At 46.1% G+C, this 14,817-nt stretch overlaps 1 protein-coding gene across 1 annotated transcript; it reads left to right on the forward strand.

Annotated features, from left to right (window-relative positions):
• Window positions 1-392: 392 nt before the first annotated feature.
• Window positions 393-14,350, forward strand: LOC134996704 (gastrula zinc finger protein XlCGF57.1-like). The gene is made up of 6 exons (XM_063951212.1): window positions 393-470; window positions 1,962-2,153; window positions 3,918-3,996; window positions 4,115-4,212; window positions 4,377-4,533; window positions 11,921-14,350. The coding sequence occupies exons 1-6, from the start codon at window positions 393-395 to the stop codon at window positions 13,249-13,251; spliced, it is 1,935 nt and encodes a 644-aa protein (XP_063807282.1). The 3' UTR covers window positions 13,252-14,350.
• The last annotated feature ends 467 nt before the right edge of the window (window positions 14,351-14,817 follow it).

Raw genomic sequence — 14,817 nt, forward strand, 5'->3', positions numbered from 1 at the left:
ACTCAGGATCCACAGGGATCCCACCCTGACACACCTGACTTGAGGATCCTTTCACTCACTACCCTCTTCCTTCTTGTATGGAAGGGTGTGCATATGTGTTCTTCTCGCCTGATTAGGGCTCTCTATGATGCTCCTGCCTTGAACTTTGGAAAAACAACTGATTTGCCTGAGCTAGGAGGCGGGGATATAGGGACGGACCCGTTGCATGCTGGGAGGCCAAAAGCTTTGATCGTATGGTGCCAATCTGCTGTCGCTACCTCATATCCCAATGTTATTCTGTGGATCCTGTGGACTTAGGAGAAATAGCATTATGAACGGAAAGTCTACCATAATGAATATTTCATATAGAAGTATTGAAATTACAGGCGTAACACCGTAGAACATAAAAGAAGATGGACAAGAATAAAAATTTGAAAACAGAAAGTATACTAAATATCACCCTGGAGATAATCTACCTGCTGACTGGGGAGGTGAGTGGATCTGTGATCATCACAGTGACATCATTTATATCTATAGTAATAATACAAGGACATGACTGGAGAGGTGAGTGGATCTGTGATCGTCATAGTGACATCATTTATATCTATAGTAATAATATAGGGACATGACTGGGGAGGTGAGGGGATCTGGGAGCATCACAGTTACATCAGTTATATCTATAGTAATAATACAGGGACATGACTGGGGAGGTGAGGGGGATCTGGGGGTGTCACAGTGATGTCACATATCTATAGTAATAATACAGGGACATGACTGGGGAGGTGAGTGGATCTGTGATCATCACAGTGACATCATTTATATCTATAGTAATAATACAAGGACATGACTGGAGAGGTGAGTGGATCTGTGATCGTCATAGTGACATCACTTATATCTATAGTAATAATACAGGGACATGACTGGGGAGGTGAGGGGATCTGTGATCATCACAGTGACATCATTTATATCTATAGTAATAATACAGGGACATGACTGGGGAGGTGAGGGGATCTGGGAGTGTCATAGTGACATCACTTATATCTATAGTAATAATACAGGGACATGACTGGGGAGGTGAGGGGATCTGTGAGCATCATAGTGACATCACTTATATCTCTAGTAATAATACAGGGACATGACTCGAGAGGTGAGTGGATCTGTGATCATCACAGTGACATCATTTATATCTATAGTAATAATATCGGGACATGACTGGGGAGGTGAGGGGATCTGTGATCATCACAGTGACATCATTTATATCTCTAGTAATAATATAGGGACATGACTGGGGAGGTGAGGGGATCTGTGATCATCACAGTGACATCATTTATATCTATAGTAATAATACAGGGACATGACTGGGGAGGTGAGGGGATCTGGGAACTTCACAATGAGATCATTTATATCTATAGTAATAATACAGGGACATGACTGGGGAGGTGAGGGGATCTGGGAGTGTCATAGTGACATCACTTATATCTATAGTAATAATACAGGGACATGACTGGGGAGGTGAGGGGATCTGTGAGCATCATAGTGACATCACTTATATCTCTAGTAATAATACAGGGACATGACTGGAGAGGTGAGTGGATCTGTGATCGTCACAGTGACATCACTTATATCTATAGTAATAATACAGGGACATGACTGGGGATGTGAGGGGATCTGGGAGTGTCACAGTGACATCATTTATATCTATAGTAATAATATCGGGACATGACTGGGGAGGTGAGGGGATCTGTGATCATCACAGTGACATCATTTATATCTCTAGTAATAATATAAGGACATGACTGGGGAGGTGAGGGGATCTGTGATCATCACAGTGACATCATTTATATCTATAGTAATAATACAGGGACATGACTGGGGAGGTGAGGGGATCTGGGAACTTCACAATGAGATCAATTATATCTATAGTAATAATACAGGGAGATGACTGGGGACAGTGATATTTGATGTTTCCCTCATTTATACAGGATTACACAGTAGTGAGGAAGACATCCAGTGAGTGTGAGACATCCAGCATACATCCCAATGTGTCGGGAGGACTGAGCAGGAGCCAGAGCCCCATCCTGGTGCCTCCACCTCTCTCACTGACACATGAGAGACACAATGACCAGAGGATCCTGGAACTCACCAACAAGATCATTCAGCTGCTGACTGGAGAGGTGACTGCTGGGAATGGGGAAATATACAGTAACACCAGGGGACGTGTCTGGGTGATGACTGGAGAGGTGACTGCTGGGAATGGGACATTATACAGTAACACCAGGGGACGTGTCTGGGTGATGCCTGGAGAGGTGACTGCTGGGAATGGGGCATTATACAGTAACACCAGGGGACGTGTCTGGGTGATGACTGTAGAGGTGACTGCTGGGAATGGGGCATTATACAGTAACACCAGGGGACGTGTCTGGGTGATGACTGTAGAGGTGACTGCTGGGAATGGGGCATTATACAGTAACACCAGGGGATGTGTCTGAGTGATGACTGGAGAAGTGACTGCTGAGAATGGGGCATTATACAGTAACACCGTGGGACGTGTCCGAGAGGTGACTGCTGGCAATGGGGCATTATACAGTAACACCAGGGGATGTGTCTGGGTGATGACTGGAGAGGTGACTGCTGGGAATGGGGCATTATACAGTAACACCGGGGGACGTGTCTGGGTGATGACTGGAGAGGTGATAGCTGGGAATGGGACATTATACAGTAACACCAGGGAATGTGTCTGGGTGATGACTGGAGAGGTGACTGCTGAGAATGCAGCATTATACAGTAACACCGGGGGACGTGTCTGGGTGATGACTGGAGAGGTGACTGCTGGGAATGGGGCATTATACAGTAACAATGGGTGACGTGTCTGAAAGATGACTGGAGAGGTGACTGCTGGGAATGGGACATTATACAGTAACACTGGGGGGCATGTGTCTGGGTGATGACTGGAGAGGTGACTGCTGGGAATGGGACATTTTACAGTAACACCGGGGGATGTATCTGGGTGATGACTGGAGAGGTGACTGCTGGGAATTGGACATTTTACAGTAACACCAGGGGACGTGTCTGGGTGATGACTGGAGAGGTGACTGCTGGGAATGGGACATTATACAGTAACACCGGGGGACGTGTCTGGGTGATGACTGGAGAGGTGACTGTTGGGAATGGGACATTATACAGTAACACCAGGGGATGTGTCTGGGTGATGACTGGAGAGGTGACTGCTGGGAATGGGACATTATACAGTAACACCGGGAGATGTGTCTGGGTGATGACTGGAGAGGTGACTGCTGGTTATTGGACATTATACAGTAACACCAGGGGATGTGTCTGGGTGATGACTGGAGAGGTGACTGCTGGGAATGGGACATTATACAGTAACACAGGGGGATGTGTCTGGGTGATGACTGGAGAGGTGACTGCTGGGAATGGGGCATTGTACAGTAACACCAGTGGACGTGTCTGGTTGATGACTGGAGAGGTGACTGCTGGTAATGGGGCATTATACAGTAACACCAGGGAACGTGTCTGGGTGATGACTGGAGAGGTGACTGCTGGGAATGGGGCATTATACAGTAACACCGGGGAACGTGTCTGGGTGATGACTGGAGAGGTGACTGCTGGGAATGGGACATTATACAGTAACACCAGGGGACGTGTCTGGGTGATGACTGGAGAGGTGACTGCCGGGAATGGGGCATTATACAGTAACACCAGGGGATGTGTCTGGGTGATGACTGGAGAGGTGACTGCTGGGAATGGGACATTATACAGTAACACCAGGGGACGTGTCTGGGTGATGACTGGAGGGGTGACTGCGGGGAATGGGACATTATACAGTAACACCAGGGGATGTGTCTGGGTGATGACTGTATCACTGTGTGTGTCAGGTTCCTATAAGGTATCAGGATGTCACTGTCTATGTCTCCATGCAGGAGGGGCAGTATATAGAGGAACACAGGGGTCTGTACAAGGACGTGATGATGGAGAATCTCCGGCCCCTCACATCACTGGGTAAGAGGAGACTGTCATGTATTGTACAGGGGAGAGCAGGTATGGGGGCCCCTATATACACACATCACCTGATAATCACATATATACACTGTACTCAGTCACTGTGTGTCTCCTACAGATGGGCCCAGTAACAGAGATACCCCAGAGAGATGTCCCCGTCCTCTGTATTCCCAGGACTGTACAGAGGAGAATCACAGGATCCCACAGGAGGATCAGGTAGGTGGGATTTAGGGTCTCCCCAATATACCAAAGTGACTGTCACTATATGATCTGTAGAGAACCTGTGTGTCTTATACACTGATATTTTACAGATAAAACATCAGTTTTATCAACATAAGACATAAATAATATATAATTGTATTGTTATGTGGGTTATTTAGAGTGAAGAACTAACTGATATAAAAACAGAAGATATAAAGAAAGAAGCCAAGATGCTTGTGACTTATAATAAGGCAGAAGATACAGAGGGAGAAGAAGAGACATCTATAAGGAGTGTTCAGTGTAAGGTGGAGGAAATTCCTACAGATATCGGCAAAGGTGAGCAATAAACAATTATTACAGCCCCTATTATACTCCTGCTCTCCCCCTCACATCATATCACTGTGTGTTACCAGCCCAGAGATCTGACCAGTCTCCTCCCCACACTCTCTGGTGTATCTCATCCATCAGGAGCTATCAGCCCCTATTATACTCCTGCTCTCCCCCTCACATCATGTCACTGTGTTACCAACCCAGAGATCTGACCTGTCTCCTCCCCACACTCTCTGGTGTATCTCATACATCAGGAGCCATCAGCCCCTATTTATACTTTTGCTCTCCTCCTCACATCATGTCACTGTGTGTTACCAGCCCAGAGATCTGACCAGTCTCCTCCCCACACTGTCTGGTGTATCTCATACATCAGGAGCCATCAGCCCCTATTATACTCCTGCTCTCCCCCTCACATCATGTCACTGTGTTACCAACCCAGAGATCTGACCAGTCTCCTCCCCACACTCTCTGGTGTATCTCATACATCAGGAGCCATCAGCCCCTATTATACTCCTGCTCTCCCCATCACATCATGTCACTGTGTGTTACCAGCCCAGAGATCTGACCAGTCTCATCCCCACACTCTCTGGTGTATCTCATATATCAGGAGCCATCAGCCCTATTATACTCATGTCACTGTGGGTTACCAGCCCAGAGATCTGACCAGTCTCCTCCCCACACTCTCTGGTGTATCTCATACATCAGGAGCCATCAGCCCCTATTATACTCCTGCTCTTCCCCTCACATCATGTCACTGTGTGTTACCAGCCCAGAGATCTGACCAGTCTCCTCCCCACACTCCCTGGTGTATCTCATACATCAGGAGCCATCAGCCCCTATTATACTCCTGCTCTCCCCCTCACATCATGTCACTGTGTGTTACCAGCCCAGAGATCTGACCAGTCTCCTCCCCACACTCTCTGGTGTATCTCATACATCAGGAGCCCCTATTATACTCCTGCTCTCCCCTCACATCATGTCACTGTGTTACCAGCCCAGAGATCTGACCAGTCTCCTCCCCGCACTCTCTGGTGTATCTCATACATCAGGAGCCATCAGCCCCTATTATACTCCTGCTCTCCCCCTCACATCATGTCACTGTGTGTTACCAGCCCAGAGATCTGACCAGTCTCCTCCCCGCACTCTCTGGTGTATCTCATACATCAGGAGCCATCAGCCCCTATTATACTCCTGCTCTCCCCCTCACATCATGTCACTGTGTGTTACCAGCCCAGAGATCTGACCAGTCTCCTCCCCGCACTCTCTGGTGTATCTCATACATCAGGAGCCATCAGCCCCTATTATACTCCTGCTCTCCCCCTCACATCATGTCACTGTGTGTTACCAGCCCAGAGATCTGACCAGTCTCCTCCCCACACTCTCTGGTGTATCTCATATATCAGGAGACATCAGCCCCTATTATACTCCTGCTCTCCTCCTCACATCATGTCACTGTGTGTTACCAGCCCAGAGATCTGACCAGTCTCCTCCCCACACTCCCTGGTGTATCTCATACATCAGGAGACATCAGCCCCTATTATACTCCTGCTCTCCCCCTCACATCATGTCACTGTGTGTTACCAGCCCAGAGATCTGACCAGTCTCCTCCCCACACTCTCTGGTGTATCTCATACATCAGGAGACATCAGCCCCTATTATACTCCTGCTCTCCCCCTCACATCATGTCACTGTGTGTTACCAGCCCAGAGATCTGACCAGTCTCCTCCCTACACTCTCTGGTGTATCTCATACATCAGGAGACATCAGCCCCTATTATACTCCTGCTCTCCCCCTCACATCATGTCACTGTGTGTTACCAGCCCAGAGATCTGACCAGTCTCCTCCCCACACTCCCTGGTGTATCTCATACATCAGGAGCCATCAGCCCCTATTATACTCCTGCCCTCCCCCTCACATCATGTCACTGTGTGTTACCAGCCCAGAGATCTGACCAGTCTACTCCCCACACTCTCTGGTGTATCTCATACATCAGGAGACATCAGCCCCTATTATACTCCTGCTCTCCTCCTCACATCATGTCACTGTGTGTTACCAGCCCAGAGATCTGACCAGTCTCCTCCCCACACTCTCTGGTGTATCTCATCCATCAGGAGCCATCAGCCCCTATTATACTCCTGCTCTCCCCCTCACATCATGCCACTGTGTTACCAGGCCAGAGATCTGACCAGTCTCCTCCCCACACTCTCTGGTGTATCTCATACATCAGGAGCCATCAGCCCCTATTATACTCCTGCTCTCCCCTCACATCATATCACTGTGTGTTACCAGCCCAGAGATCTGACCAGTCTCCTCCCCACACTCTCTGGTGTATCTCATACATCAGGAGCCATCAGCCCCTATTATACTCCTGCTCTCCCCCTCACATCATGTCACTGTGTGTCACCAGCCCAGAGATCTGACCAGTCTCCTCCCCACACTCTCTGGTGTATCTCATACATCAGGAGCCATATCCCCTATTATACTCCTGCTCTCCCCCTCACATCATGTCACTGTGTGTTACCAGCCCAGAGATATGACCAGTCTCCTCCCCACACTCTCTGGTGTATCTCATACATCAGGAGACATCAGTCCCTATTATACTCCTGCTCTCCTCCTCACATCATGTCACTGTGTGTTACCAGCCCAGAGATCTGACCCGTCTCCTCCCCACACTCTCTGGTATGTCTCATACATCAGGAGCCATCAGCCTCTATTATACTCCTGATCTCCCCCTCACATCATGTCACTGTGTGTTACCAGCCCAGAGATCTGACCAGTCTCCTCCCCACACTGTCTGGTGTATCTCATACATCAGGAGACATCAGCACCTATTATACTCCTGTTCTCCCCTCACATCATGTCACTGTGTGTTACCAGCCCAGAGATCTGACCAGTCTCCTCACCACACTCTCTAGTGTATCTCATACATCAGGAGACATCAGCACCTATTATACTCCTGTTCTCCCCTCACATCATGTCACTTTATGTTCACACTCACCACCTTCACACAAGCATCACTGTCTCATACACAGCACTGTAACCACACATACGTCATTGTGCAGTAGCTCCAGTTAATGTATTTGATGACTCTGTACTAATACTCTTTATGTTCTGTCCTTATACATCTCCCACATTCTGCTGTTCCCTATGAATGAGCTGCTGATCCGTACTCTATTGCTCTGTCCTGCTGCTTAGTCATGTTGCTACGTCCTGCTGTCCACTTACTCTGTCCTGCTGTATTTCCCTCTTCGTGCTGGTCTACCTGGTAGCCTCAGCCTAGAATATCAGTAAGACACTGGCTGCAGGGCTTTACTCCTTAAGGGCAACCACAAGAACCTATAGATGTTCAATTAGCCCATGTGTAGGACACAGTGTTCATTTAGGACATATCTGCTCTGCTTCCATTGTGTGTGTGTGTGTGTGTGTGTGTGTGTGTGTGTGTGTGTGTGTGTGTGTGTGTGTGTGTGTGTGTGTGTGTGTGTGTAATATCTGTGGTAATATCTGTGGGTAATATCTGTGTTGGGAGATATTACCACAGTGTGGATACTGGGTGTACAAGAGGGTTGAGTTTGGGATTGCTAGGGTCAGTTTCGGTCAGGTCAATTATATAGAGGTCAGTGTGGTCACTCATTCTCACCACCAGCATCACAGGACACCCTTGCAGAATCCAACATCCTCTGCATTGCTATGTGATGTTGACCTACCAGAGGCAAGAGGCATGCTGGGTAGATGTGCCATTCTTGCTGCTTCGGTCTTTACCTCTGGGCTGGTTGCTGGCAGTTGTCTAGTCACTGTGATTTGTTCCTCTGGGCTGTGCTGGTGTAGATGACACCTGTAGCTGAGCAGCTGGACTCCAGATGATGGAGTTAGAAAATAATGTATGGATTCCACCATCAGGGTCATTCCCTAGGACTACATCAGTTGGGAAACCATCCATGACTTAAACATCTCAAACCCTTTGGCCCATTCCCCAGTCCAGGTAGACCCTTGCCATGGGTACCTCTTGTTCCTTTCCATCTGCCACAGTAACGTTGGTTGGTCCTGGGATTGTAGAGCAGTATGGGTACACTGCTGGGGCAGGGAGAACCAGCTACCCAGGCCCCCCAGCACTGTAGGTTGGCAAGCTATAATTTTGACACTTACTGTTATCTCTGGTGGTCTAGGGAGAATTTGGGGCTTGGACCACCAGCCCACCTCTCAGGAATGATAATAGAATGCCTTCCCAATCAGCCTCCTAAATGAGAGTGCATGAAAAGGCAGAGGAAAGGTTTGCTAACCCAGCCAGCCCCTGGATAACCAAGGTCCGAAGGAGACTCTGCCTGGTTACCTTGGTTGCCTATCTCTGGAGCTATGATTCAGACTGAAGGAAGCACTCTTGGTCCCACAGCAGACTCCTGGAAGTAATTGTAGAGGAAACTTTTTCCCTCCCCAGACAAGCCAGCACCTGGGCTGTGACTAACACCCTGGGTGGACCAAGGCACAGAGAAGTGACCACTCCCCACTGTCCATAAGGGACAAATGTAAAGGTAATCATGCTTTGGGAATGCAAGGCACATGCACTTCAGTTGATTGGGTAAAGACAACAGGGCAGAACTTCCCCCTGTGGTATTGTGTGTTGGATGAGAAAAAAAAAGGTCAGTGAGTCTGTTTAAGGATATATACTTTTTATGACATCAAAAAGTATTGAACTGCTGTAACATCTTGTATGCTGTATCCCCCTTTCAAAATGTGAGGCATCTTAAAGATTATTAGAGCAATAAACGTCTTGCCTTCAAGATGACTGCCTTCATCTTGTGACCAACGGGAATGTGACACCCGCAGTCCCATTCTCCACCTGTTCTGGGCTGAGCCCACTGTCTGCAATCTCCACTCTCTGCCAGTTATCAATACAGGGCCTGGTCAATGACCAGAGGGGATCAAACCGACACGAGTCAGAAGGTGTGTCAGCAGAGTGTCCACACATACACAGCAGCAAGCGGTAACAGGTGCCAGTGGTAGGACCCTGAGTAGAAATGTGGTTCCAAGTGTCACGTGTTAGGAGCCTGGTGGTGGCAGCAAAATAGTGAATTCCTTATTTTCCAAGGTCCTGTTTGACACAAGAACAATTTGTGATCACTTGGCGTCGGCAGTGAGGTCTCTTCCGTTCATACTTTTTCTTTTTGGACCTTCATCACTAACCAGCTTCCCGTGGTCCCAGATTGGAGTGACAGATCGCTGCACATCATGGGGAAGTTTGGCCAACTTCTTTTAGCAATTTCCAGGGTAAATGTCACCTCCTTTATCTCTCCATGTTCTGTTACATTCATATTAAGCGATTTACTCACTGTCGGACTAAATAAATCTGCCTTACATGCTAATATAATATGTAGGGACAGAGATAGATATCGGAGGACCTGTTAGTTTAGGATAGCGTATATATTATGTCATGCTAGTTCCACCACTTTCTCCGTCCTCTACGTATTCTATTATATATTAAAGGATACACACACAGAGTATAGGTTTGGAACAAATAATTTAATTAAGAATTCAATTTTTGGAGCATAGATGTACAAGATTTTATATCACATTATTTCATACTCCACTTATATTCTGCTTACCTCAGAAGATGACGAGTTACTTTGTTGGTACTCCCTCCAGATTTTCACCATCAGTGATATTTAGGATGAGGTGTTTGAAAAGAAGGACAGAGAAGGTCAATTCAGTCTCTCGATTCTTCCTTTTACCAACCGTGGATCACTTACAACCCACCTGCATATGGGATGTCACTCACTAGGTGGAGTGGATGGTCATCACTAGCACTTTTGCCTTCAGGCCACATTTTTCACCTGTAGATGCTTGTGCAAGAGGAGAAAAGCTGTAGCCTTACACTGGGAGGTGCAAAGCCCACTGCACTTGGAAAGAAAAGAGGAGAGGAAGCCCATAGAGACAGATGGATACTCACCATAGCTAACCTTGTCACTTTGTGGTCTGCCACATAGCCCTGTGGAGAAAGAGACAACACACCCGCACAGCTTCCTAATCCTCAACTAATTAGTGTACCACCCAACCAGGTGTCTAATGATCTACACTGATTGCTGACTCTCAGCAGTGCTAGTGTGCAAACAATAACCTGGCCTAACTCTGAGCGTAGTGTACTAACACAACTTCTAGTGGATGAGACTACTTATTAATAATTATGCATGGAGGTGAGAACAGAGAAACAGCAACACATGAAAGGATAAGGGTAGTAGAAGAAGCACAACCTTTGGATTTATGTGAGATGGTGGAAAAAATGTCAGCCTCCTACATGTACAGCCCAAATTCTGAGGGGAGTGATAGACCATTACTCTTTGCTTGTACCTGGGGAATCAGGTGAAAGTCCCCCCTTGGGTGTTATCTAGTGCTGGCTGGCTCCTGGGCTAGGTAGAATAGACTAGGTGTTTACTCTATTTAGGAGGCCTATTTTCTACTTTGTCAGGGAATAATAACTTTATTTCTACTGGATAATGTTTCATGTCATTAAAGAGATATTTATTAGTCATGGACTTGAAATTATTCTGCGCCTTGGACCCTGCACTCAGACCTACAGTGTATTCATGGGTCTTACACCTGACATTACTGTATGCTACAGGCTTATTTCCAAATTTAGTGTGCACCAACAGCCTTGTGCCCATACTCCCTGGTGGTTTAGAGGATTCTAAGTAAGCAGTGAAGTCCCAAGTGTGTCTACCTAGTCTATAGGGAGAGGCTGCCTTGTATGGTTCTCTTGAATTCCCACCACTGCTGGCCTCTCCAGTCCTCAGCTTCCTTCTTGGCTTTCACTGTTAGCCGTGGTTCTCAATGCTTAGCTGCCTCCTCAGAGTCTTCTCCTTCTGGCCTATTATTTGCCATTATAATTACTCCTTCCAGGCGCTCTTCTTTCTTGATGTGCCACCTGTGGACGGAGCTCTCCACAATCCCGGCTCACCACGTCTGCTCTGGATTGGCTGTCTACTGGCAATGCCTCTTATTCCAAACCAGGGATAGCATGTTTGAAATAAGAGCCACTCATTGGCTGTGCTTGAATCCCTTTGGTTTTGAGCGTGCTATTGCACCAAGGAGGGCACAACTTGTGTGCCTCACACAGATACGTTATCTCCAGATCTGTCATCCACAGGAGTTATGGGTAAGAGGTAAACACCTTCATCTGCTGGGCTTCTCAGGCACTCTGATGGGAAGCCAGCCAGACTCTCATAAAACTCTCCTTGTTTCTGTTCTTCTCCAGTATTATGTTTCTGAGTGTGAAAGGTGACACACCAAAAATATTGCACATGAGTCTTTACTGAGCACACACCTGAGAATAGTGGTGAGGTCATATTGTGATTAATGATGCCTCTGCTAAAGAAGACTTGGTTAACTATTTTATTTCCACCAGATGGATGCAATACAAGGAATACCTCTGAGGGACATCTTGTTTGGTCTCCAGATTGTAAATTAGAAGATAAGAACATCACACGAGGATCTCCAGAAGAAAACTGCATTAAACTAAATATACATCCAGCACTTCACAGTGCAGATATATCATCTGATCCATCTATTATTGAGGAATGTTCTCCTGGTAACTCACATACTACTGCACCTAGTACAGGTCATTGCGGTGATACAATAATTTCCTCTTCTAAAATTGGGAAATGTTTTACACATAAACAAGCTCTTGTTAAACATAAGAGCAGTCACGTAAGTAAGAAGCCTTTTCCATGTTCTGAGTGTGGGAAATGTTTTACACAGAAATCAGATCTTCGCAGACATCTGATGCGTCACAGGGGTGAGAAACCATTTCCATGTTCTGAGTGTGAGAAATCTTTTATAGATAGATCACGTCTTGTTATACATGAGAGAAGTCACACAGGTGAGAAACCATTTCCATGCTCTGAATGTGGGAAATGTTTTCCATGTAAAAGATATCTTACTATACATGAAAGAAGTCACACAGGTGAGAAACAATTTCCATGCTCTGAATGTGGGAAATGTTTTCCATATAAAAAAGATCTTACTGTACATGAAAGAAGTCACACAGGTGAGAGGCCATTTCCATGCTCTGAGTGTGGAAAATATTTTACTCAGAAATCACATCTTGTTGTACATCAGAGAATTCACACAGGTGAGAAACCTTTTCTATGTTCTGAGTGTGGGAAATGTTTTACAAACAAATCAGATCTTATTAAGCATAACCTAAGTCACACAGGTGAGAAGCCATTTCCATGTTCTGAGTGTGGAAAGTATTTTATAAAAAAATCAAAACTTGTTGCACATGAGAGAAGTCACACAGGTGAGAAGCCGTTTAGATGCTCTGAGTGTGGGAAACGTTTGACATCGAAAGGACATCTTGTTGTACATCAGAGAATTCACACAGGTGAGAAACCATTTCCATGTTCTGAGTGTGGGAAATCTTTTGTAGAGAAATCAAATCTTGTAAAACATCAGAGATGTCACACAGGTGAGAAACCATTTACATGCTCTGAGTGTGGGAAATCTTTTGTGCAGAAATCATTGCTTGTTATACATCAGAGAAGCCACACAGGTGAGAAACCATTTAGTTGCTCTGAGTGTGGGAAATGTTTTAAAGCTCAGTCTTCTCTTTTTGCACACAAAAAAGTTCACACAGATGAGAAGCCATTTCCATGCTCAGAGTGTGGGAAATGTTTGAAAACGAAATCTTCTCTTTTTACACACATGAAAATACACACAGGTGAGAAGTATCACTGACCTGAATTGAGAGTGTTGTGAACTCGGGGGTTCTTCCGATGGTCGGGAAGAGGAACCACAGCTGGGCCGGAGTAGAGATAGCCGGATATAGGTTTTCCTCATGCAGAAATGTAACAGTTATAATTGATGTCAAATGCAAAGAACTTTATGATGAGAAGGGTCGGGCACGATGCTGAGGCACATAAAAGAATGGGGACTTGTGAGCGATGTTTAAAGACACTGATGAACTCGTGAGCGATGTTTGAAGATACTGAAGAAATGATGAACTCGTGAGCGATGTTTAAAGACACTGATGAACTCGTGAGCGATGTTTAAAGACACTAGAAATGAAGAACTTGTGAGCGATGTTTAAAGACACTGGAGAAATGAAGACCTTGGGAGCGATGTTTAAAGACACTGAAGAAATGAAGGACTTGTGAGCGATGTTTAAAGACACTGAAGAAATGAAGACCTTGTGAGCGATGTTTAAAGACACTGGAGAAATGAAGAACTTGTGAGCGATGTTTAAAGTCACTGAAGAAATGAAGGACTTGTGAGCGATGTTTAAAGACACTGAAGAAATGAAGAACTTGTGAGCGATGTTTAAAGACACTGAAGAAATGAAGAACTTGTGAGCGATGTTTAAAGACACTGAAGAAATGAAGACCTTGTGAGCGATGTTTAAAGACACTGAAGAAATGAAGACCTTGTGAGCGATGTTTAAAGACACTGAAGAAATGAAGAACTTGTGAGCGATGTTTAAAGACACTGAAGAAATGAAGAACTTGTGAGCGATGTTTAAAGACACTGAAGAAATGAAGACCTTGTGAGCGATGTTTAAAGACACTGAAGAAATGAAGACCTTGTGAGCAATGTTTAAAGACACTGAAGAAATTAAGAACTTGTGAGCGATGTTTAAAGACACTGAAGAAATGAAGAACTTGTGAGCGATGTTTAAAGACACTGGAGAAATGAATTTGCAGGCAGACACCTTATGAGATATGGCAGTCTCGTTTACATTTATATAATATCAATGGTTTATTCTTAGGCTAGTTCATGTACTGCATTTTTATGTGGATGACATATTAATATTTTAAATAAAACAATATATTGGATTCATTATGCGCTCCCACTCTTTCTTTTTTTTAGACACCTAGAATGCAGGGAGCGCTGGAGTATAGCAGCTGGTAAGCACACTGCTGTCAGGAGCACTGGTGTTCGCCACAGTGGAGAGACGATACTCAGGCGCCGGACACAGACGAGCGTACGCTTTTGAAGTTCCCGCTTTGCCCTGATTGGCGGAGAGGGGAGCAAGTGAAGTCACCCGCTCACAACACCTATGTGGGCACCAGGTGCAATGGCGGCACCCTTGCTCCGGAGGATCGCCGGGAGCAGCGCCGGCCAGACGCCGGGGCCCGGAACCCACCGGAGGCCAGAGCCGCCAGGAGAGCCAGCGAACACGCAGGGATAAGCGCGGCGGCCGATGTGTGACAAGAAGTAGCCATTCATGTTCTCTGATTGTGGGAAATGGTTTACACAGAAATCAGCTTGTGTTACACATGAGAGAAGTCACACAGGTGAGAGGCC

This window comes from Pseudophryne corroboree, unplaced genomic scaffold (genome assembly GCF_028390025.1).
Source record: "Pseudophryne corroboree isolate aPseCor3 unplaced genomic scaffold, aPseCor3.hap2 scaffold_1423, whole genome shotgun sequence".
NCBI lineage: Eukaryota > Metazoa > Chordata > Amphibia > Anura > Myobatrachidae > Pseudophryne > Pseudophryne corroboree.